General features: G+C 52.5%; 1 protein-coding gene across 8 annotated transcripts in view; it reads right to left on the reverse strand.

Moving 5' to 3' along the window:
• MIDEAS (mitotic deacetylase associated SANT domain protein) overlaps positions 1 to 25,199 on the reverse strand; it is a 72,038-nt gene that overhangs the window by 12,340 nt on the left and 34,499 nt on the right. For all 8 annotated transcript variants that reach the window (XR_014811104.1, XR_014811102.1, XR_014811103.1 and 5 more), the window contains exons 2-5: positions 10,847 to 12,524; positions 8,899 to 9,198; positions 2,494 to 2,839; positions 440 to 506 (exon numbers count right to left, since the gene is read on the reverse strand). Coding sequence is in view for 4 of the 8 variants with exons in the window: in XM_084969687.1 (XP_084825813.1) it covers positions 440 to 506; positions 2,494 to 2,839; positions 8,899 to 9,198; positions 10,847 to 12,289 (2,156 nt within the window). In the remaining 4 variants the exon portion in view is untranslated. The remainder of the gene's footprint in view (positions 1 to 439; positions 507 to 2,493; positions 2,840 to 8,898; positions 9,199 to 10,846; positions 12,525 to 25,199) is intronic.

The following is a 25,199-nucleotide window of genomic DNA, read 5'->3' on the forward strand; positions in this document are numbered from 1 at the left end:
CTTGACTTTCTCCCTGGGGATGGAGAAGAAGCAGGGGGTGGTTGGCAGAGGCTGGACACGGTAAGGCCACGGTGTCAGGGAAAGTGGCCCCTGTGGAGACGCCCTGACAAGCAGCACTGGTGCTGCCAGAAAGGCAAGGCCCAGAGGTTGAAAAGGGGAGAAGCAGCTCCAGGTTTACAGGCAGGGAGAGTCCTTTGGTCTACCCTTCTACGGCTCCTCAGGGGAAAATTCACTCTGAGCTGGTCCTTTCCTCCCCTGTGACCTCTGCACAGAAGCTGGGGGCGGGGATCCGTGGAGCAGCCCAGGGCTGAATGCAAAAGCCCAGCACGGCCCGCTCAGCCCTCAGCCCACAGAACCTTCCTCCTTGCAGGGCCCACCTGCACACACCACACCCCAGGGGGCCTCCTCACCCCCCCAGGAGAGGCGGGGCTGCACTTACGGCTCGATGCTCACTGGGGTGGCCTCCCCCATCACAGAGAGGACAGGCGGGGTGACTTCAGCGCTGTCTATGGGACAAAAGGTAGGTTAGTAAATGGCACCCTCCTCCCTTCAGCAGAGCCACTCTCCCCAACCCTAGGTGGCTGCTGTGTAAGCACCAGAGCCACAGCAGTGACTCACAGAGGTTCATGCTGCAAAATCAGGCCCCCTGAGTCCTGGCTGCAGCCTGCAACGGTGACAACTAGCTGTGACTTTACCAAATGTGTGGGTGCCTCCATTTTCGCACCTGCTATAAGGGGCTATTACTACCTGTCTTCCTAGGCTGATGTGAGGATTGAATGAAATCATGCGCCAAGCCCAGCCCTCAGTAAATATCAGCTACTGCTGTTACCACTACTACCAGTTCCACTACCAAAGCCAGGTCCCGACCCGGAAGCTCCCATGCTGCAACATCAGGTCCAACTCTCAGCTACGGCTGCTCTAGCAGAAAGGCTGCAACTTCTGCCACGAGAGCGAGGTGGAGAAGGAGATCACTCTTTCATTATCTTCTCACTTCCCGGCCTGGGGTTTTCCTGAGCTAATCTCAATGCCCTACACGATCAAGACACTGCTTTGCTCCAAAAACAAACATCTCTGCTGACTCCCCTCTGCAACCTGAGAGAAAAGCTCAGCTCCTCAGCGCAGCATTCAAGGCAGTTTCCCTTCCAACTACGCCTCCCACCAAGGCCTTGCCCGGACCCCTATCCTAGCAGACGGCTCCCTCGAGGCCCCTCCCGCTCCCTGCACAGACCCACCTCTGGGCCTCTGCACTCTCCTTTCATCTGCCTAATGTGCCCTCCCCACCCTCTGGCTGCTTCCTAGTTCAAGCTCAGCTGTAGCCCCACCCTCTCTTAAATTAAAGCTCTCCTCACCACCACAGGCTAGCAGCCTCTGCAGTCTGAGCTTAGGGTCTCACTGACTGCTGATCCCACTCTGCCCGGAACTTCTGCTTTCCTGTCTCCCAAGCATCCGTGGCAACACCCTAACGACCCCGCATTTTCTTTAGGACAGACCCTGGGGTCCCACACATTACTGGTGCCCTCACAGGACCCAGTTCAGGCTTTATTTTAGTGCAAGAAAAACACTCATGCATGGACATCCTCTTCTTTGCCACCAATCTGGTGTCCACAGTGACTTTCTGCACAACCCAGGCAGGGAGAGAAGCCCGGAAGCTTCCAAGCAGAAGTGGAAGAGCCTGAGGCCAGCCAGCCCAGGGTGAGCCATTTTCCACCCACAGACAGCAGGGGGCACCAGAGAGCCGTGCCACAGGGAGGTCAGGGTCAAAGGTTAATCCAGGGCCGGCACTGCCTCACCTTGGTGCTGCCTTTGGTCAATTATCTCCCTTAGTCCCCCATCACCCTGAGATAGGATTAGCCCATTTTTCAAGGGCAATGAATTCTTTTGTGGAGTGAGCCGCATTTTTCAGCAATTCACCACCCAGGTCAGCCAAAAGGTCTGCTTTGGCCCAAACGACTATTTAAGAGACTCAGGAGACAGGATCTGCCACATAATATTAAGAACAAATGTGACACACCCCGCATATGTTAAGTGCTTTCTTTACGTATGTTAATGCATCCGAAACTCACCACAACCCCGTGAGGTAGCCACTAGGCTGACCCATAGGAAACTGCTGTTTGTGGTTCTAGAAAATAGCTCAGTACGTATCAGTAATTTCACCATTAACCAAATACTCCTGATAACCTTATTCAAATACTGATGAAACTGAGGTCCAGGGAGTTTCTATGACTGCCACAGGGGATGTAACAGTGTAGGGTGGAACTGGAATTTAAATCTAAGCCATTGGGCTGACACCTCCTTGCCCTGAACTCAACATGTCCTTGAACCCGGACAACCTCCTTTTCTCTCTCAGAAGAGAGGGAGCAGAGCTCCTTTCCCCACAGCATTGCAGCCCAGTCCCCAGCAGCCCCATGAGCTGCATCTTCCCTGCCCGCCGCCCTCCTTCCCACATTTCCTGCCCCCAGGGATGCCCAGGCGATTGGGGGGGGGGTCACTCACTAGATCGGAGCAGGGTGCGATGGGCACTCTTTGGCGTGATGGGAGGAGGGGCTGGGATGCTGCTGGTCGACATGATGGCATTGAAATAGAGTCCGGAGCCTTCCCGCACGGGGCTGAGGATGGGGGGTGGTGTATAGGGGGGCAGCTCAAAGCTCCGCTCAGAGGGGTGGTCGGCGAGGCGGACGGGGGAGCGCAGGTGGCTCTGGTACGGGGTGATGTTGGAGTAGACGGGAGGGGCGATGAAAGTGCCCGCCTTGGTGGGGATGATCAGGGGCTCAGGCCTCGGCCGCTGCTTTGGTTTCCGCACTGAAGGTTCTCCCTCCAACTTGACGTTCATGTCCTCAGCCTGGAGAAGGAAAGAGAACCGAGACGGCTCAGCCTCCTACGTCCTGGGAAAACTAGAGTCTTGACCACTGCCTGCCAGCTTCACCTTTGGAGTTTAGTCCGCCCACCACACACCAGGCCTAGACCCGGGAACTGGATGGCTTGGACAAGGATCTACCTCCTTCACTGACCATTTAAAATGACTTAATTCTCTGTGCATCGTCATTTTTAACATGGGAATAACAAATGCCTACCTAATGGGGTGGCTCTGAGGACTAAATGAATTAATGTGTGGCAGTCACTCAGACGATCCCTGGTACGTAGTAATTAATCAATACTGGCTACTGTCAGGAGCTCCCGTCGTGGCTCAGTGGTTAACAAATCTGACTAGCATCCATGAGGATGCAGGTTCGATCCCTGGCCTCGCTCAGTGGATTAAGGATCCAGTGTTGCCGTGAGCTGTAGGGTAGGTTGCAGACGTGGTTTGGAGTCTGCGTGGCTGTGGTGTAGGCAGCTACAGCTCCAATTAGGCCCTTAGCCTGGGATCCTCCATATGCCACGGGAGCAGCCCTAAAAAGCAAAAACAAAAACAAAAAAAAAAACCACATTGGCTACTGTCAGTACAAACTCAAAGCTCTGCATTAGATGGCAGCTGTACTGTGTGCCAAGACCTGAGCTGGGCATGGACTCACACATGAACAGGACGGTCCTGTCCTTAAAGAACTTTCATTTGCATAGTCTTAGTCCTGCTATCACAGGCCAACCTACTGGTGCTGTCCAAGCTTACCACCCCTGGCTTACACGCCTCCCTGCCTGGTATGCCTCATGGGCCTCCAGACAGAGCAGAAGGCAGGCCGAAAAGGATAGAGGCCTTTCCTTGCTCCATCCCCATCCTCTCAAGAGCAGGGGGCCCTCCAGGGTGAGTGACATGGACCAGCTCCCTGGGCGCCCAGGTGAGACTGGCCATGTTGACTGCGTGGGCCTGGGAACAACAGGCTTTCTCCCCACCCCACCCCCAGTTCCAGCTCCCACAAGGCCTTCAGGCGGAGGGCTGTGACTTCCTGTGAGGCCTTGGCTGTGTCTTTTAGTCATTTGTGCCCTCTCTGCTCCGCTACAGACCAGGAAGAGATGGCACTGCTCATGCTTCCCCCCTTAGGGGAATGATATGACCGCACAGGAAAAAAATGCAGTGGCGCCAAAGGCCCCCGAACTTGCTAGACAAGAAGTCCAACATGAACTCAGCTAGCTGTAGTAATTTGTGATTTTATAATAAGGAAAATGGATTTCTACTATTCTGAATACCTGCCAATATTTTTCATATTGATTTTTTAGGTGTGATAGTAGTATTGTGGGAAGGAAGGAGGGAGGGGGAGAGAGGGAAAGAAAGAGAGCAGGAGGAGAAGGATGGAGGAAGGAGGGAGAGAAGGAAGGGGGAGGGGGAGAAGAATGGAGGGGGAGGGGAGAAGGAAGGAGGGGGGAGGGGAGAAGGAAGGAGGGGGGAGGGGAGAAGAAAATGGGAGGGGAGAAGGAAGTGGGAGGGGGAGAAGGAAGGAGGGGGAGAGAGAGAAGGAAGGAGGGGAGGGAAGGAAAAGAATCCTTATATATGATGTACTTCTGGTACAAAACCCAAGTATTTATGGATGGAATGATGTGATATCTAGAATCTGCTTCAAAAAAAACTGATTTTTTTTGCCACAGCGACAGGGAATGTGGGAGAGGGGTCAGTGCACAGGGAAGACCAGCCGGGAGAAGGTGCAGGTACAAATGAAAGAAGACTGGCTGTATTCTGAAAACTGTAAATGGAGGGGGATGGCTAAACATCCATGTTCGTTATACCATTCCCTCCGCTTTTGCGCATGACTGAAAATGTCTATAATACAAAGACAGACAGATAGATAAATAGGCAGACAGGCCTCCTTAAAGCCTGGTGTAGTGAAAATACTCAGGCAGAATTCAAGAGATAAAAATTCCAGGGCGAGCTCTGTTATTCCTTGGCTGTATGGCCTTAGGTAAGTGTCTGGCCTTTTCTGGACCTATTTCCTCATCTTTAAAATGGGCAGGTTGGACTGTGCAGCTGCTCAGGTTCCTTCCTACCATCCTCAGGACAAGTGCCCAGGTCTCCAGCCTCCAGCCTCCAACCAGAGAATAAGATCCAGAGAGCAGAGACTCTGCTGTTCACAGAGCTCTCCTTCCTCATGAGAGGCATGCAGGCCAACTCTCCAGCTGAGAATGACTAAAAAAAATCCAGATTCAGTAGAAAAAGCACATTTCTGGAGGTATCAAAGAGAAAATTAGCTGGCAAAGAATTCAAGAGTCAAGAGCCAAGGAAAAAAGGAACGCCAAAGAGGTGAGACCAGCATTTGTGTCTTTCCTAGAGATAGATGCTGTTATGGAAGAGGCCACTGAAAGGCCGAGAAACTGAGTAGAGCTTTTCATAAATTCAAGAAGCCAGCAGAATAAAAACTGGAGTTTAGAGCTTGCCAAGGAAGGAGAGCCTGGTAAACCCCCAGGCTTTGGCTTGGGACTGCAAAGGGCTGTATCCTTAGAATAAAGGTAAGTCAGAAATAGACTAGTTTTCAAAGTTCCCGTCACGGCTCAGCAGAAACAAATCTGACTAGCATCCATAAGGACGCAGGTTCGACCCCTGGCCTTGCCCAGTGGGTGACGGATCTGGCATTGCTGTGAGCTGTGGTGTAGTCTGCAGACACAGCTCAGATCTGGCATTGCTGTGGCTGTAGTGTAGGCCAGAGGCTACAGCTCTGATTCAACCCCTACCCTGGGAACCTCCATATGCCATGGGGGCAGCCCTAAAAAGCAAAACAAAAAAAAGAAAAGAAAAGAAATAGAATGGAGTAATTGCCCAGCTTCAAATCATCTGATTAAATTTAAGTAATCCAGGATCATTTATGCTCTTTCCTACCTGTCAGATGCAAAAACAAATCCTCTCCAGTAGAAGAGAAATATCATCCAGTCTTTAACTACCTCAACAATTTTTCATATAATGTCTGACATTCAATAAGAGATAACCAGAGGGAGTTCCTGTCATGGCTCGGTGGTAATGAACCTGACTAGTATCCATGAGGACCCGGGTTCAATCCCTGGCCTCACTCACTGGGTTAAGGATCTGGCATTGCTGTGAGCTGTGGTGTAGGTCACAGATGTGGTTCAGATCCCTTGTTGCTCTGGCTGTGGTGTAGGCCAGCAGCTACAGCTCTAAATCGACCCCTAGCCTGGAAACTTCCGTATGCCTCATGCGCAGCCATAAAGAAAGAAAGAAGGAGATAGTAGGAGTGCTTGCTGTGGCACAGTGAGTACAGAATCCGACTGTAGCACCTGTGGAGGCTGTGGGTTTGATCCCTGGCCTGGTGCAGCGGGTGATTGGATCCAGCATTGCCACAACTGTGGCTCAGAATTAATCCCTGACCTGAGAACTTCCATGTACCATGGTATGGCCATAAGAAAAAATAAATAAATGAATATAAGAAATAGCAGATGATAGATACAGACAAACAGGGATCCCATTAATGGAGTGATACATAAACTTTAAGAAAACTAGGTTTAAGTTGTGCAATAACATAAAAGGCAAAGTTGAAAATCTCATCAAAGAACTAAAAACTCTAAAAACAAACCAAAAGTTCATTTAAAAAATAAAATAACTGAAGATCAGAGCTCAATGAATGGGCTTAACAACAGATTAGCCACAGCTAAAGAGAATTAGTGAACTGAAAGATAGGTCAGACTAAAAAAAAAAAAAGTAGAAAACAGAGAAATGCATGACAGACAAAAATAAGGAATATGGTGAGAAGTGCTAACAAAATGTTTAATTGGAGTCCCAGAAGGAGAGAGAGAAAATGGGGCAGAAGAACTATTCAAGAAGCTAAGCAGGATAAATACAAAAGAGAACAATACTTAGGTATTATAGCAAAAACTGCTGAAAACCAATTGACACACACACACAAAAATCTTAAAAGCAACAAGATAAAAAGATACCTGACATTCGAAGGAGGAATAATATGGTTTATAGTGATTTCTCAACACTGTAACTACAATAGAAGCCTGCAGACAATGGAAGGATGTCTTTAAAGTGCCAAGAAAAAAACCAAACTATCAACACAGAATTCTTTACCCAGCAAAGTTATCTTTCAAAAATGAAGACGAAGTAAAAACATTTTCAGACAATCAAAGACTAATAACATTTATCACCCTCAGACTCACACTAAAGGAAAAACTACAGGGTGTTCTTCAAGCAGCATATAAAGGAGCTTAGATGGAAGCTTAGAGATATGAGAAGACATAAAAAAGCAATAAAACATTAACATTTGAATAAATCTAAAATGAACAACAACTGAAGAAAATAATAATAGTGTTATACGGTCCTGTCAATGTTAACATATACAGAGAATAAAAATTCATGCCAATAATTCTACATGTTAGGGATTGGTGGAAAATGGAGTTAAAAATAAAATTTAAAAAATGCAGTTAAAGGGTTATAAGAAGTTTGCATTGTCCAGGAAGAGGTAAAGTAGGAGTTCCCTGGTGGCCTAGTGGTTAAAGATTCCGCATTGTCACTGCTGTGGCGTGAGTGCAATCCCTGGCCCAGGAATTTGCACATGCCACAGGTGCAGCCAAAAAGAAAAGGGGGGGGGGGGGCAGAAAAACACTAACATGTTAGATTTCAGTAAGTCAGTATTTTATTTTATTTTACTTTACTTCACTATTTTATTTTTAGTTTTAGGGCTGCAACCTCAGCATATGGAGGTTCCCTGGCTAGCAGTCAAATCAGAGCTGCAGCTGCCAGCCTACACAACAGTCACAGCAAGGCCAGATCTGAGCCACATCTGCAACTTAGGCCACAGCTTGTGGCAATGCCAGATCCTTTACCCACTGAGCAAGGCCAGGGATCGAACCTACATCCTCATGGACACTCGATCAGGTTCTTATTAACCCGCTGAGCCACAACAGAAACTCCAGCCAATGCATTTTCACTTCTAGGATTCCTTCTCAACAAGAGAATCAAGCTCTAATATCACAGGCATTCATTACCTGATGAGTTAACTTTTCTCCTACACATCTATGGTGGTGCTGGTTATGTACCTTACTCCAGATAATTGAGAAAACAGCTACTCAGACTTCCATAGGGCTTCGTTCTCTCATAGAATTCCAGGTAAGAAAGGCTGCTATGGCATTCACTAAATAAGCAACACATAAGTACATAACTGATACATTAATAGAGAAGGAAAATGGAAAAACGAACCCAATTGATCCAAAGGAAAACAAAAAAGGGGGGAAAAGGAAGAAAAGGCAAGATAGAATAAATAGAAAGCAAAGAGTAGATGGCAGATTTAAACCAAAGTTTATCAGTAACTACATTAAATGCAAACTGTATCAATGCTCTAATGAAAAGATAATGCTTGTCAGAATGGATAGTAACAAACCCCAACTATATACCCCTTGAAAGACACACCTTAATAAGAGGATACAGAAAGGCTAAACCGTAAAAAGATGCAAGATAACACATCTCATCCTCCTCCCACCCCACACTCGCCAAAAGAAAGCAAAATATCTGACAAAGTAGACTCTAAAAAGAAAAAAAAAATTACTAAAGATAGAAGTATTTCATGATAATAGTGTCTAATCCAGTTCTAAATGAGTAGAACTAACACTGCATCCAAATGTATAAACCTAATACTGACAAAACTAAAAAGAAAGAGACAAAACCTCAATCTTAGCAGAAGATTTCAATATACACGTTTTGACTGACAGAACAAGCCACTGGTTCTACATCCGGGGGCCTAGCCCAGGGCCTGACCCATATCAGAGGCCCCCTCAAAATGTGCTGACCTAAAATCAGAGACTCACATATCCTAGGTTTTCCTAAGTAGTCCCAATTTCAAGTATAAAATTGTCTCTTTGTCCCCCATGAGTGCATGTGTCCAAGTTTCATTTGGAAAATAGAAATGATATCCTCACAGCTTGCTTGACTCCCTCCCACCCTGCCATGTTCTCTTCTTTCCCATCAGGTACTAGGCCCCCCAAGAGCACTCAGGTCCTGGAGGTGTTTGCAGGGGGCGCCTCTCATACCTGAGCTGGGGCATCCGTCCCAGGGATACGGGTGGACCGCCTGCGGGTGACGATGACTGATGGCTTGTGTTCAGCGGGGTTCTGTTCAGGACCCCTTCCATCCTCGTCTACACCTCCAGCTTGGGCCGCCTCAGTTGGGTCCACAGCCCGCACAGGCACAGACACGGGAATGATGAGGGGTACCATCCCGCTGTCCTCCCGGGCTCGCTTGGCAGCTAAGGAAGGCTCAGAAAACTCCACCCCGCACTTGGCAGTTGAAGCCAATACACTTTTCCGCTTCTCCTCAGAGCCATTGGCATCCTAGAGACAGAGATGGAGAGAAGATGGAGAGGGTTCGAAGGTAAGTACTTATTGCCATTGGATTCAGGGACTCGAACACCCATCCGTGACCGTTCCCGGTGGTCTTTGCAACCCGGCCTTTCCCTGATCACCCTTTACCCCCTCCCCACCCTATTCCTAAATACGCTCCAAGACTTCCCGTCTTGGCCTGGAGCTGGAGTCCCCAGATAGCCATCTCAGGCCTCAAGTGACTTACAGATGGATTTTATTTGTCCTACGCAGTGAGTGGCAGATAAATAGTATCTAAGTATTTAAAACTTATCACTACAAAAGAAAGTTAAGCACGGAACCTGTGACAAGGTTAGGGTGGGCCCTGTACCTATTTCCCCACTGGCAACTGGCTGGAGTGAGGTCACATTCTGCAGCCGCCTATGTATAGGTCTGGCCCTAAAGGCTTTGGGGGTTGAGCTCTCTGGTGAAGGGAGGGGCAAACACCACCTCTGGATCAGACACTAGGCTTCTATCCTACCTTTGTGACCTTGGGAAATCCCCCAATTGGATCTCAGCTTCCTTTATTTTATTTTTTTGGCCACGCCTGTACCATGTGAAAGTTCCCAGGCCAGGATCCAATTCGTGCCACAGCAGCAACCCAGGCCACTGAAGTGACAATGCCGGACGCTTAACTCATGCACCACAAGGGAACTCCTGGTCTCAGCTTCTTTAGCAATAAAATGAGGGTTTAATGAGAAATTATGTGTGGTCGGGTATAAGAAACTCCCAGTACAAGAGGTCCTCCTCTGGTGCAGTGGGTTAAGGATCTGGTGTTGTCTCTGTGGTGGTGTGGGTTCGGTCTCCAGCCCTGCACAGTGGGTTAAGCTGTGGCAAAGGCCACAGCTGCAGCGTGGATTTGGTCCCTGGCCCGGAAACTTCCACATGCCATGAGTGCAGCCAAAAAAGAAAGAAAGAAAAAAAGAAAAAGAAAGTAGTACAACATAGGTGCTCAAATTCTCTTCATTCTTCCCTATTTAGCCTGTCTTTTCTTTTATTCTTTTTTTTTCTTTTTTTTTTTTTTTTTTTTTTTGCTACATTTGCGGCATGCATGCAGAAGTTTCTGGGCCAGGAGTCAAACCCTCACCAGAGAGCAGTGACCCAAGACACTCCAGTGACCATATCAGATCCTTAACCCGCTGTGCCACAAGAGAACTCCAAGACTGTCCTTGCTTTTAAATCAACTTGGTCATATGATTTAGACACAACAAAATGCACCTCTTTTCAATTATAGTTAAATGCATTTTGACAAGTCGAACCACGTGTGTAAGCCCGGCTACAGTCCTGAGCTTTAGCATACTGGATCTGGAAATGGTTTCCTCTCCCCCGAAGCCCAACCCTGAAAGTCCCCAAGAAGCCAGCCCATGAGGGTCTACTGAATTTTCCTGCCCTGCGACATTGCGTGTGTATAAGCTCCATCTTCCCTTCAGGTATGGATACACCTGTGAAAAGATTCTTCGCATGCAGAGTGGGAACTCCCTGCAGTGGCTGGGTTCTTTATTTCCTTCAATGAAGTGAGAAAAGTGCCCTTGTGAACCTGAAGTCGCTTGCTCTCCCCTGGCCCCAGACACAGCTCGCCCTGCCCTCTGCCAGGTCTGCCCCCAGCCCACGCCCCTCTCACCTTTGTGTTTTGCAGTGAGGCCAGCTCCACTGCCTTCTGGGCCAGGGTCAGCAAATTGGCCTCCTGGGACGCCCGGCGCCTCCGTCGCGTGCTTTGGATCACCCCGCCCCGTAGCACCTGCCCACAGTCCCCTGTGCCCACAGCCCGCACGCCCTCCTCATTGCCCATGGCAGGAGCGTCCCGCTCCCGACCATTGGGTGCCAGTCTGTCCCCGTCAGACAGCAACTGCGACTCCCTCAGCTCCAGTGGGAATCTCAGAGCTTCAGGATGGGGCTGCCCCAGGGGGCCAGGTGGTGGCTGCTGCGGAGGCCAGTGATGTAGGAACAGATTGCTGGCGGGCTCCTGCCCAGGTTGGGTGCCAGCTCCATCCAGGGCGGTGGAAGGCAGGACGCCCTCCTTAGAGAGGCGGCGGGAGCGGCGGGGGAAGGCGATCTGGGCCTGAGGTAGCACGGGCTGCGGGGCTGACTCCTGCAGGAGGGCCTTGCGCAGTTCTGGGTTCAGGTCAGGGTTGGGGGGGAAGGGGTAGGGTGCCATGCTGTGGTGAGCCAGGTGGGACTGCCCCAGTGGCCCGCCCGGCTGCAGGCCAAAGTCCTGGGGCTGCTGAGAAGGTGGCTGCTGCATGGGGTAGAAGTTGTCAAAGAGCTGCATCTGGGGCAGGGCTGCCTGTTGCTGCTGCTGCTGCTGCTTCTGCGGCGGGAAGGCGGCAACAGGGTTGGGGGGAGGCGGGCCCTGCCGGAAGACTTGCCGGTTCACCTGGTGGCCGAACGCCAGCTGGAAGGGCTGCAGGGGCAGCGTCTGGTTTGGGGGCTTCTTGGCCACATGGAAAGAGTTCAGGGGCGCCTGAGGCTGCCCTACGTCCAGCTGCACCTTCTGTGGCATCATTGGCCGCACGGCGTTTCCATAGCGGTCCAGCTGCGGCCCCCCTCCCTTCTCCCGCTTCAGTGCCTCGGGGTGGTTATAGTAGGTGGAGACCCCCATGCCAGGATGAGGGCTCCCCTTGGGTCCACTGTAGAGGGGCAAGCTGTGGCGGTTCCACGTTGAGTGGGGTGGAGGCTGCCCGGGCTGCTGCTGCCAGCCGCTGTCACTGACACCCCCACCTCCTCCACGCTCTGGGCCCCTCCCTGGAGCCATCACAGAGTTGGGCCACTTGACTGAGCCCATCTGCTGGGACAACATGGTTCGCTCAGACCCATACACTACAGAGTTCAGCAGGGCCAGGCTGTTGGGAGGGGGCAGTTCCACAGGCTGGGAGGCAGGGACAGCCCCTGCTGGACCCTCCTGCCCAAAGTAAGGCTCCTCCTTGACTCTGGTGGATTGAGGAGGGGCCGGGGGCTGCTGGGGGGCTTGCAGGGCTTGGGGCTGCTCCTTGGGAGCTGGTTCCTGGTCCCCAAAGAGGCAACGCTTCCGCTTGTTCTGAGCCTTGGGCTGGGCCTGGAGGTTCATGGTGTGGCCAACGGGGCCCCGGAGTGAGACCTACTTCACCGGCTGCCCATCCCCTGGGGGATGGTCCTGCTCGAAGCCTGGCCCTAGTCCGGCAGCCAATGGGGGCAGAGAAAATGCTGGATGATGCAGTCAGGCACAGGGAGAAGGAACTGCTGGCTCTTCCTTCCTCGCTGTAGAGAGGCCCTTGGGCTTCTCTACTCTTCGCAGTTCATGATGCTCCACAGGGCTCTGGAGCCTGCAGACAGAAGAGCAATAGCATCAGCCACAGTCTCCCATGATGCTCCAGAGGTCAGCACAAGTGTGAGAGGAGGGCCTCAAGGGCCCTTCGGTTCCACAGCCTCCTGGGGACAAGCCCAAGGGCACAGAGCAGCATTGGTGAGGCAGGAGCCAGGACCACGGGGGAGCTACCAGAAGGCAGCAACATCTCCCAGGGTACCCTGGGGCTCTCCTGTTGTCCCACCACCTCGCCCTCTTGGTTAGGCTCCAGAACTGCTGCATTTGGTTATGTAACTTGCATGCAGCACAAAGATACCTGCCAAGGCTGAGATCCAATCCAGCCTGATCGCCTTTGGTCAAGCTGGGATAAGGAGTGGCAACGGCCATGGTGGGTTCTCTTCTCCTCTGAAGCCAGGCCTCAACCCCCTGGACAGCCAGGCAGGTCCTCTTACATCTGACCAGGCAGTAGCCTCCTCACCAGACCCAGCAGGAGTTTTGCCTCCTCTGACACTCCTGCTCTGAGACCTCAGACAGAAAGGGGAGGAAACAGGAGCCATTCCCAACTGTGCAGCCCAAGGGTTGGAAGCCCCACCAGGCCCTTGCAGAGTCCCAGGCCCAAGGCTAGGCCCAAGCACTGGTGGTAGGTAAGGCCCCAGAAGGGTGTGTGCAGTTCTAGCCCCACCCCTGGGAGGAGCTGCTGGGTGGAACTGTGGCTGCCGATTCTTCCCCTAACAGCACAGAACCTGTTTTGCAACCTCTGCTGGCTGGAGACAGGATCCAGCCCGGTGGCTGGTCAACAGTTCCCACCCCGCCTCCGCCACTGCCAAAGAGCGCCTGGCATCTGGAGTAAAGGAATAGTAGAGCTGCAATATTGCGGGTGTGCAGACTGCTTAGAACTTCTCAGGTCCAGAAGGTTTCTCCAGGACATGGCGTGACTAAGGGCTCACAGTGTTCCTGTGTTTGTTTTCTAACTTGATTTTAAAAACAAAAACAAAACCAGGTTGCTCTATTTATCCTGCTACACAGTGGAAAGAACTGAGACCAGTATTTTTCATTTACATGTGCTTTTATTACTTACATGCAAGTTATAACTGACACCTATCACTTGCATGTATTCAGACGTTTTCTTTCTTCAGAGAGGGTTTTTTTGCTGTTGTTTACTGTGTGAGGGGTGCCCCCCTCTGGAGGTTGGTGATGGGAGGGGGAGCAGCTACAAGATCCACCTCTTTGCCAAAGGAAGATTCTGATCCTGAGCCACTCAGTCTAGAAGGGGGTTGGGGGGGGGGGGAGAGAGCTCAGGAAGCCCTGGGGACTGGATCTGCAGGTCCAGGCTGACCTCAGACGTCAGAACCGAGAAACTCGAGGTCACTGTTAGCAGCTCCGGGAGTTCCTAGGAAAGCCGCCGAGAGGAGAGCAGAACTGGGCACACGGGCAGACTCTAGTACGAAGCCCTGGCTGCCCCCGGCGATGCCCCGACCCCTGGGAGGCGGCCGCGCTATCGCTCCTCCGCAGGCTTCCGCAGCTCCCCAGCCCTTCCCCTCCAGGAGCAGCGGGCGTGCCGCGCTCCCGCCCCCTGCTGCCTCTCACTTTCACCCAGCACCCCGAAGGGGAGGAACTTCCTCCTCCATTTCCTTCCTCAGCTCCCAGGCCCTGTCGCCCGCGAGAGCGACGCTCCCTGCTCGCCCCCCCCCCCCCCCTTTGTCTCGCCTCTGGAAGCTGCAAGAGGGGGAGACAAGGCGGACCCCCAGTCACCCAGACCCCGGCACAAGGGGAGGACGAGGACCAGCCGAGAGGGCTGAGGCCACGGAAACCGCTTCCCCGAACACCCCCCCCCCCCCCCGCCCTCTTGCTTTTAAACCCTCATTCCCTGACAGCCAGCCCAATTCAGAGCGGAGCCCTACAGTCAGCCGCCAGACCGAAAATAACCCCGGGCGCCATCCTGAAGCTGCAGGGTGGGACTGTCCCGGCTCCAGATCTCAGGCTCTGCCTCTCCAGTCAGCACAAACCAGCTACAAGTACGTGTGTGTCTGCAGACGCAAGACCCAGGAAGGAAGAACGTGCAGGAGGGAGGGAAGGGGGGAGGGGGAGGGCGCAGGTCCACGTGCCTCCCGTGAACTGGGAGCCTCCCCTCCCCTACTGTACACAGACAGCCCCCCCCATCACATCACAGCCCTGTCGCCTTGTGAGCCACAGCACAGGCTTGGGGCTTGGAGGAAGGGAAGGTCCACGTGGCAGATGGGCTTGGGTGCACGTGTGTGTCTGAGGCAGGGTACCCAGGCACGAGGATGGCCGCTCAGCGGTAGGGGAGATGCCGGTGGAGTCCGTGAAGAGGGATCCAAGGTAGGGCTGCTCCTGCTCCAGGCCTGCTCACCTGCAGCTGCTTGGTCAGGTCAGGAAGGGCCAGGCTCAGCTGGTCTACCTCCCATCCCCCGCTGTGCACAACAAGGAGGGCCTTTCGTCTGGACGCCACAGTAGGTTTCCAAAGCTGGGCCAAGAATTGTTTAGAAGAAATCAAAGGGCCAATTCAGGAGAGGCTGAAGCTTCTGCAGAGGCCTCCCTGTCACCCCCATTGGAAGGCTGCTAACAGTGCTAAGAGCACAGACACCCAGGCCTGGGACCCTCAGAGAAGAAAGGTGGTTATCTAGGGGGATGGAAAAAGAGTGGAAGATGCCTGGGAACCCTAGAGGTAGGAGGAGAGGCACCAGGGCACGTAATAATAGTAGTAGTAGCAGCAGCAGCTAGTATATGCAATAATAATAACAGGAGTTCCTATTGTGGCCCAGTGGATTAAGAACCTGACTAGTGTCCATGAGGATGCAGGTTCCACCATTGGCCTCACTCAGTGCGTTAAGGATCCGCTGTTGCCATGAGCTGTGGTGTGGGTTGCAGATGCGGCTCAGATCTGGCATGGCTGTGGCTGTGGCGTAGGCCAGCAGCTGCAGCTCCCATTTGACCCCTAGCCTGGGAACCTCCCTATGCCACAGGTACAGGCAGATCCTAAGTGTGCTGCACATGTTTTCAAGACAGCATGAAGCTAAAGCAGGAAGCACTGGCATTTTAACCTCCATTTTACGGCTGAGTTAGATGAGGTGCAGAGGGGCTGAGTAACTTGCCAATGGTCTCATGAAAATTATAGTTACAGAGTCAGGGCTTGAACTTAGGTCTGCCTGACTCCAAGACCAAGCTTTTATTCCTTATCCCTAAGACAGGGGGCTAGGACGTCAGGGCCCTCTCTGCACACCTCCTTTCCACAGCATGCTCCCAATCTTTGGTCTCAGGGCAAGCATTTTCTGGAACACAGATATCCCTCCTCACTGGCGCTGGGAAGCCCCTTACCCTCACCTGAACTGTTGGCAGGTAAACCTCTCCTATCCGGCCCCGTACAGCTGGGACCCTTAGTCCTATGGGAAGGGAAGGAGGGAAGGGGCCTCCCCACAGAGGTGCCAGCAGGCTGGGGAGTCCACTGGCCGCTTTGGCCTCGTTCTCCAGGCCAGGACCCTCCATCCCCTGCAAGCCCAGCCCTGCCTCAGTTCTGGTTGCTGCTGCTGGGGCTTCCAGCTCTCATACCCCATTCCTACGGCTCAGCCTGCATCCTGGCCGGACTGAGCCACTTCCTCCTATTTCTTCTGCCCCAGCCCTCCTCCTCTGTCCCTCAGGTAGAAGTCAGCCTGGCCTTCCTCACAGGGAGGAAGAGGAAGGAAGCCATCCTTTCCGAAGGCTGCCGACCGATGGGCCAACTCCCTGGGGTTGCAGGGAGGAGGGTCTAATGAGGAACTCCTGTAAGGCAGCTCACCCCTGGGACCAGCCACGGGGCCTCTGACAACGGATGCAGAAACACTGCAAAAGGAAACCCACAGACATCATGGGGCCCCAGACACTTACACCCACTCTATCAGTCTGTTTGACTGTCTGTTAAGGCTCGATTCACTCTTCCCTTCCTCCAAGAGCCTCACTGCTGCAACCAGTCTCTGACCACACCACAAACAGTCCTGGGCAGAAGATACAGCAAGAATCTGATCTCAACGCCAGGGACCTATGGGCTTTCAGGAGGACCTATTGTGAGAAGCACTTTCTCTCCGCAGAGGAAAGCAGTGTGCACTAAGAAAACAGTGCTGAACCCACACATGTGTTTTGCAGACACGAAGGAAGGTGCTGCAAAGGCCGTTGGGTGTTCTGTGCTGGTGGTGACACCAGGCCCTCCAAGGATGGCAACTTGAACACATGCTGCCCCCCGCCCCCCCATAGGCCATCAGTAGCCCAGCCATGTGCCCAACATTGGCTGGGACAGTCCAGTGAGCCCTTACCATAGGGCAATGGGGCCAGGCCTAGTGACCCCTGAGGGGACCAGAGCAACTCACAAGTTTGGGGCATTCAGTGCAGCCATCCGAGAGGCAAGACTGTTGTGAGTCAAGGTTACACAGGCCAGGAAAAGGGTACCCGGCTTGGTCCCAGCAGCCACAGGACCTGAGCCCTGATCTGGGGATGAGAGCAGACTGAAGCCTCCCCCTCCCCCCGCCCCAACCCCTGGAGGCTAATGCTCCAAGCCTCAGGCTAATGTTCTTACCTGTGCCACCCCTAGCCCCACAAACTCTGCACTAGGAAGAGGAGGAATCAGAGCTCATGCATCTCCAACCAGAGGCAAAACAGACCAAGAGATGGCATCCAACAAGGCCCCAAATCTCTAGGCCAGCCGGCTCCCTGAGCACCAATGAGGCTGTCTTAGGACAAAGTCTAAACTTGTTATCAGGCCCACAAGTCCCTGCAGACTTAAGTTGCTGCCACTTCTCTCAACACCCCATGCTGGAGCCATCCTTCCGTGCTATTCCCACTTCAGTACGCTGCTCCTGCTTTGTTTCCAGGTCTCTGATCAGGTAGTACCTCCGCCCGGCACACCTTCCTACCCTTTCCATCTGACCAAATCCTATTCATCCTTCAGGTCTCAGACACCGCTTCCTCTGGGAAGTCTTCCCTCACCCCAAGGCTGAGCCAGGAACTACACTCTGAGCCCATAATACCTCCTAACCGTCCCCCACCGACTGGGCTCAGCATACTGAATTCCAGGTGCCTATTTCTTAGTCTGCAGCAGACAGCAAGTTCCAGGGGACAGAGTCTGCAGATCGTCATCCTGGCACATGGCTTGTAGAGGAACCTCTCAGGCTGTTCATTCAAGACTGCACCCAAGGTGAGTCAGAGCCGTGCCTGGGCAGAGGCACGACTCATGGCCAGTGTGTCCACCCACCCTGGGCTCCTACCCAACCCTGACTTCCGGTCTCTCTCCCTGATGCACATTGGCATGCCCCATGATGCTCAGATGAAGAGGCCCAGCCTCCTAGCCCCACCCCAGCCCACCCCATCAGTAGGCTCAGGCCTAGTTCAACGAAGCTGAACACAAATCCTTCTCCAACTGCAGGCCCATAAGCCACTTGCCCCTTGATTGTCACTCACTGCCTCAAACTACATGCAGGACAACTGAGAAAGGGCCAGCCCCATGGCTGCCCCCTTCTTCTTCCTCAAGGCTTCCTACCCTGTCTTGACCAAGGCCAGGGACACAAGCCTGTGGATCTGTTCACCTCCTGCCCTGGCACAGCTGGGCTAAGCCTCAGGACACCAAGGTGTCTGGCTAGGATGCCAGGGGCAGTGATGAGAGGAGCCCAGCATGGCCCAGCTGGCCATCTAATCCAGGCTCAGATCCTGAAAAACTCTCTCCAGATACTCTGGGGCCTTTGGCTACAGCCAGTCTGGGCAAGTGGCCTGGAACTGCCATCTTGGGCCAACTAGAGTTGCCCAGGCTCTAGACAGACCTTCCGTCTGGGCACAGTGCAGTCATCTGCAATGCTGTGTGGCCCCTTCTAACTGGGAGTTCACACTCAGGCTGAAGGGCCCCATTTCTCCAAGCCACTGGACACACAAGTCTCACTCTCAAGGGGTAGGTAAAACCAGTAAGGAAGGAGACGCCAGCCACAGCGATGAGAACCCGCCTTCTGCAAGTGTCACTTCCCCCAGGGGCGTGAGAGAGCAGGCCCTGTGATGTACCCGTTCCCTGCCCAGAGGGAGTCCCCGGATTATCACTTCTCCAGACTGAACTTAAGCTCTGAAATCCAAAGGCTGATAGGCCGGGGCGTCCTGAGTCCCGGGGGTCTCAGCCATCAAGCTAGAAGGCCTGGCTGGGGTTGGAGCTGGCTGCAGTTTGAGCTTTGACTATAGAGATGCCAATACTGAGATGCTTGTAAAGGGATACCTATGAGAGGGCAATCCTTTGCCTTAAGAGGCCCCCAGGGCTTCATTCGGGTGTCTACCTTTATCATCCCCTCCCCCACTGCCCCACGAATACCCCCCCAGGATGTCTGTGAAAGCTAGGATAACCAGGGCCTTTTTTATAGGAGGGAAGCTGAGGCAGAAAGACACCATCAAGTCCCCAGGCAGAGCCAGGGAAGGATGGAGCCTCCGGGCCCAGCTCTCACCCACGCTCGAGGGCAGGAGGCTTGGGGTACTGGCTTCCTCCCCTCTAGGCCAGGGCCACAGAGGATCACAGGCAGCCCAAGAAATCCCTTCCACAGAACTCAGGACTCCCAGAGGGGAAAGTGGCAGGTGGCAGGTTTGGGCTCTCTCCAGAAAAGACAAAGCAAGTGTCCCTGCAGTCAGCCCTTCCGTGACTGAGCCTCTGGAGAGGGCTTCATGGGGACCTTACAACCTCTCTGTGCCCCACAGGGCTCATGCCACAAGAGGCTGTTCCAGCTCAGCCCTCCCCTCCTAGAAGGGCCTGGCTCACCAGCAGGTCTAGGGCAGGACTCCCTGGAGTCTGTGCCTGAGCCCCAAAGCCAGATTCTGCCCCAAACCAACAGGCAGAGAAAGCCACTCACAGGCACCTCCCTTAACATAACCTGCCCTGCCTACACCCCTTCCTCCCATGTACACACACCCTCCACAGCCCAGCAGGCCTGCCCACTGCCCCTTCATCCACTCAACAAGCATTTGCTGAGCAATGGCTCTAAGTCAGGCTCTGGGGAGACACAGAAAATGAGGTACAGTCCCTACCCACACAGAGTTCCAATCCAACAGGAGAGAAAAACAGAAACACACACTGATTATAACGCTAGGTGGCCTGTCCTGGGGCTAGAGATACATAGAAGGAACAGGTGACCCTGGGAGAGTTCCCTGACTTTGAGCTTTTGCTGGAGGCTGTTCCCTCTGCCTGGAAGCCCTGCCTCCACGCTGACAACCTGCTGTCCCTTAAGGCACACCTCCTCCAGGCAGCCCTCCGGCACATACTGTTCTCACCCTTTCTGAATCTTCATGCTCTTACTTGGCATTTACCACCATCCCACAATGCTTCTTCAGTTCCCTTTTGCTTCTGCACCAAGGCTGGGAGAAGCAGAGCCTGGAGGCGGTGTGGCCCAATGGAGAAGGCAGTGAACTGGTTGTCAGGTAATCAGGTGTCTGGTCCAGGAGCCGCCACTCACTGGTTTCTGTCTTTGAGGCATTTCGGAGCTGGGGGTGGAGCAGGGGGGCTGTGTCCAGGAATCACCTTTGTAATGAGCAACTGCCACAATAAATGGTAGCCACCAGCACTGCCCAAGTGCCCAATGTATGTGGGTATTACTTGTATAACCACTTATTCCCATCTCAGAAAGTGAGGAAAGTTTGGCTCTAAAAAGTAACCTGTTCCAGGTCACAGCCCGAGGTCCCAAGTGAGGAGCTAGGATTCGAATCCAAACCTGCCAACTCCAGACCAGGTCTGGATCGCACCCCGCTGGCTGTCATTGTTGAGCGGTGGTTCTCAAACCCACCCTGAGACATTGGTTCACGGGTCTGGTAACAGGGGACAGGATCAAGGTGTGAAATCCACAGTGCTTCCCGAGCAGTGCAGGTGGTCCCAGGCACTGGAGCAGGGAGAAGGCTAGAGGGTCAGGGTCTGGCACAGTGCAGTTTCCAAGGATCCAGTGCTCTCACTCTGCCAGGAGCTACCTACCAATGTCTGTGCCCTGCCCAGGAGGCATGAGGGGTCCTGTGAGCCCTGGGACTGATTGTGGCTCATACAGTGCTTACAACCCAACTGAGTGCCCATGTTTACTGAGCACTTATTATCTGCCAGGCACTGTGCTGAGTGCATTGCAGGCAACATCTTATTTAACCCTCGCTTTTCTTTGTCTCATTTTATAAGACAAGTATATTCTAAAGTGTCTACTTAACACAAAAGAAGACAACAAAGGAGTGACAGAGAAACAAAAAAGACATTGGATAGATAGAAATCAAATCGCAAAAATGGCAGCCATTAACTCCAACCTTTTCAATGATTACTTTAAAAGTAATCACCTCAGTTAAAAGGCAGAAGTGGAAACATGGATTTAAAAAAACATTCACAAGAGACTTTAGACATTTTAGCTTCAAAGGCACAAATAAGTTGAAAATAAAGGATGGAAAAAGATATACCATGCAACCAAAAGAGAGCTGGAACAGCTATGCTAATATTAGACTAAACAGACTTAAGACAAAAACTCTTGTTAGAGACCCCCAAAAAAGGACATTTTATAATGATAAACATTATCTACCCATCAAGAGGAGACTACAATTATAAACACATATGCACCTAACAACAGAGCCCCTAAAATACATGAAGCAAAAAATGTCAGATTTGAAGGGAGAAAGAGACAATCCAACAATAACAGTTGTTACTACTACACTTTCAATAATGGCTAGAACTAAACAGAAAATCAACAAGGAAACAGAAGACTTGAAAACTATTTATTACGCAAATAGACCTAACAGACATCCACAGGACATTCCACCCAACAACAGCAGGATATACATTCTTCTCAAGGGCACATAGAATATGCTCCAGGATAGCTCATAAATTAGGCCAAAAAACAAGTCTCAATAAATTTTAAAATGCTGAAATCATATGAAGTATGTTCTCCAATCAAAATGAGATAAAATTAGAAACCCAAAATAGAAGGAAATTTGAGGAATTTATATAGGAAATAAAGGTTAGAAGTAACTTGCCAAATTCTCACAGCGCAGAAAGACCACTCCCTTCTTACTCAGCCCAAGTTCTCCACACCTTGTGCACAGCGCTAGGAAGCTGCAGACCTCAGACTTTTGCAAATGCCTGGGTAACCCCTCTCCCATCTCCCGCACCAGACACATACTGAACCTGACCCCAAGCTTGATCCCAGAATGGAGGGAGGACAGTCCTTTAGGGCTGTAACAGCTTGTTATGCAGCCCTGCTTCTCCCTGGGAAAATGGCCACAAGCAAATATTTTCACTCCCCCAGACAGTCTACAGAATGTCCAGAAGGCAGATCTCTCTCCCAAAAGAAGGAAGCTAACATTTACAGAGCACCTCCCCCACGCCAGGCACTTGACAAACCCTAATCCACGCATACAAACTTCCCATCCAGGCAACTTATTGACCCCATTCCATAGAGGGAAACTGAGGCTCTGTTATTAAGGTGGCAGAAGCAAGATTCACAATCTCGTCGGCCTTCAATGTCTCTGGTCTTTGCATCATCAGAAAAATTCCAAACCTACACTTGTTGTGGACTTCAGAAGGAATGCTACATGAGAACCCCACAAAGCCAGCTGTGGACCCTCCCCTTTCTCAGGCTCCCTCCCAGAGCGCTGCTTTTCCTGGGGCCACTTCCAAGTAGAGTGTAGTATTTAACACTCCCCCCAAGACAGAGGCCCAGCCCCAGTCTGCAGAAACAGGCTCCCCTCAAGATCGTGGGCACGTGTAAGACTCCCTGGAAGCTAAGAGAGCCCATGGTGTTTTGAGGTGGGAGGAGTGCAGAAGTGATTTGGAAGCCGCAGAGTCAGCAGAACCTCCCTCTGGAGGACAGGCCTCCACACCACATGGAGAAAGGTGGCTTGTCCTCTCCCTAGAGCCAACCAGCAAAGAAGGGCCCAGCTGAGCAAGCCAAACAGATTCCAAATATCAAGGGTGTTGGAATTCACTCAGTGCAATTCCTCATTCCACAAAGCAGCCCAGAGAAGAAAAGAAACTTGCCTGCAGATCAACAGCCAGGAGCAAGGCACAGCCCAGAATCCAGGACTCCGATAACAAGGTTTCAGGCCTCCATTCAGAAGGCCCCGCCTTTTGGCAAGATACTGGGCAGGACTTGGGGCCGAAGTAATATCCCAACATCACAAAAATAAGGCTTCTACTTTGCCATCATCACCACCTCTGACGTTTCTGGAGGGTCCTATGTGCCAAGTATGGTGCTGAGCCTTCTACACACATGATCCTGCTTAATCCTCATGACATGTATTCTTATGCTCCCCTTTCCCAAGGAGGCACCTGAAGATCTTGAGGTCATAGGAGGATAGAGAGAATGCCAGAACTGGGAACCCAGAGCCCCTTCTCAGGGCCTCAGGCTCAGCCTCCTGCTTGGGTTCACATCAGGCTCTTTGGGATGAATGGCAGCAGCCTCTGGGCTGTTCACCTCTTCTCCCTGGAGGGCAGCTTCTACTGGCCTAAAAACCACTGTCCTGTCCTGGAAGTGTGGCTGGCCAAGAAAGGGGAGTGAGAGAGGCCTGGGAGGCGAGTGGCTTTGCAGATGAAGATGCTACTGGTCATCACTGCCACTGGGCCACCCTGCGAAGGCTCAACATCTTCAGTTCAAGAGAAAACCACATCCCTCCCACACTCTCCAACCTCACACCCACAGTTGGCCTATAGCTCTTTAAAAATAAAGCCATGACTCGCCCCAAATCTCCATGGGGCCCAGGCTCCTGCCCCGTCCCCTGGCATCCCGAAGTTTGGGTCAAGTCAGTCCACGCTTGGGTTCCTACCAGCACCAATGGCCCCCACCAGGGCTGTGAGCATCGGCCCCCACCATGGCCATCCGCCTCTCTGTATGAGGCCCTCGGAAGGGTTTCTTCTTAAGAACTTCAATTCCTAAGTGATGGCTGCTCATTGCACGTCCTGAATAAGGGACACAGATAGTGCCCACCCACCCCAAAGATCATGGATCCAAATCTCCATTTCATGGCTGTTGAGACTGAAGCCCTGAGAGGTAATGTGACTTGCCCAGGAACACGCAACTGATTACTTGGGTAGAGCTGTGGTCAGGGCCACCCAAGGGATGTTCTCACACTCAACGCACCCTCAGACCTACGCTCCCGCATCTCCTTCTCAGCAGGGAGGCGGAGCCGGTGGGGGTGGGGAAGGGTGTCTAGTGTGTGATGCCTTCATCAGCTCAGGCTCTCTGCCTGGCCAGCTCTAGAAGGGGCCGAGACCTACCTTATGGCCTGAAGAGAGGGGTTTTGCGGGTGGTGGGGGGGATCCTGCTATTTAGAAGAAAAGAATAGGGATAATATGGCTCCCCAAAACTTGTTAGTGACCAAGAAACACAACAGCTTGCTGCCAGCAGAGGGGGTTGGTCTCCACAGGCTGGCTGGGGCCTCCTAGATGGGCTGCAGAATGGGCACAGAGAGCCAGCTGCCTGTCCCACCCGCCCAGCCACCCAGTCAGTGCCATGGCCTTTCTCAGGCCCCGGTCAAGATCCAGGGCCTCTGCCAAATGCTCACACATTCCTCGCGTTTCTCCAGTCTCTGAGCAGCTGCGGCAGGCCCTTTCCTCCTGTGTTGATTTATTCTTTATTGTTCCTGAAATACACCCAGAGGCCTTTGGCACTGGGCACTGGCAGAGCATCCAGTCCAAGCCCCAAGTACACACCAACCAGGCTCTCTGGGACCCAGTCCAAGCCAGCTGGAATGATGGGCCCTGGGGTCAAATCCAGCAGCCAGGAAGTGAAGCCCAGGATCCCACCTACCCTGGCCTATGGTCCCAGTGCTGTTCTCAGGACGACAGAAGCTGGGATACTTGGGGAGGAGGAGGTGTTTGGAAGGTCTCTGTGAGGACTCAACTAAGCCTTTCCACTCCCCCATGCATTAGTGATGCTCTAGCCACCCCCAGGTGCCTGTCACCCTCCATAGCAGGGCCCTGTGGCTCAGGCTGGGCTTCTGGCTACCCTGTAAAGTGTTTGGAGAGGGAGGCCTCGGAGGGGTCTTCCCCACCCCAGCCCAAAATATCTCCCCTATCAGCCATTCTCATGGTGCCTGAATTCCTACCATCAACACATCATTCCAAGAGTCAAGGCATCGTTCCCTGTGTACACAAAAACAGCCTGGAGAAGTGTAGGAGCTGCACAGTAAAAAGACAGGGTTTTCAGGGTCGAACGGAATGCATCCCGGCTTCTCCAATCACTTGCCTTTCTGTGGGCCTCAGTTCTCCTACCAGTGAATAGGCACAATATCTTCATCTCACAGTTGTGTGCTTAAATGAGATGCGTGTATGCATATATATACACGCCTGCCACAAGGTAAGGGCTCAATACATGTTTTAAAAAGATTTCTATTTTTTCTATTATCGTTGATCTACAGGGCTCAATAAATACGATTTCATTTCTCCCTTGCTGGGCAGGGGACAGATCATTATCAGTCTCCAACATCTGGCAGGGAATGAAATGGTCTCTTTCAGTTCCACAGCCAGGCAGGAACAGGACACGGAGACGAGGAGTCCCAGCAACAGCGCCGGGCTCTGCAGGCACGCAGGGCATCTGGCCTGGGGCCCCAGGAGGAGCACACTCAGCACAGGCCTCCCCTGGACCCAGCTGTGCCAGCAGGGCCTGCAGGGACATGGTGGGACAAGAGTCTCCAGATAGAACCTGGCAGGGCTTCCAAGCCCATAATGGAG

The sequence above is a fragment of the Sus scrofa genome, chromosome 7 (genome assembly GCF_054392235.1).
Source record: "Sus scrofa isolate SSC_HxYL_T2T_F1_AM1 chromosome 7, Sscrofa_HxYL_maternal_Yorkshire_Landrace_v2.0, whole genome shotgun sequence".
Lineage (NCBI taxonomy): Eukaryota > Metazoa > Chordata > Mammalia > Artiodactyla > Suidae > Sus > Sus scrofa.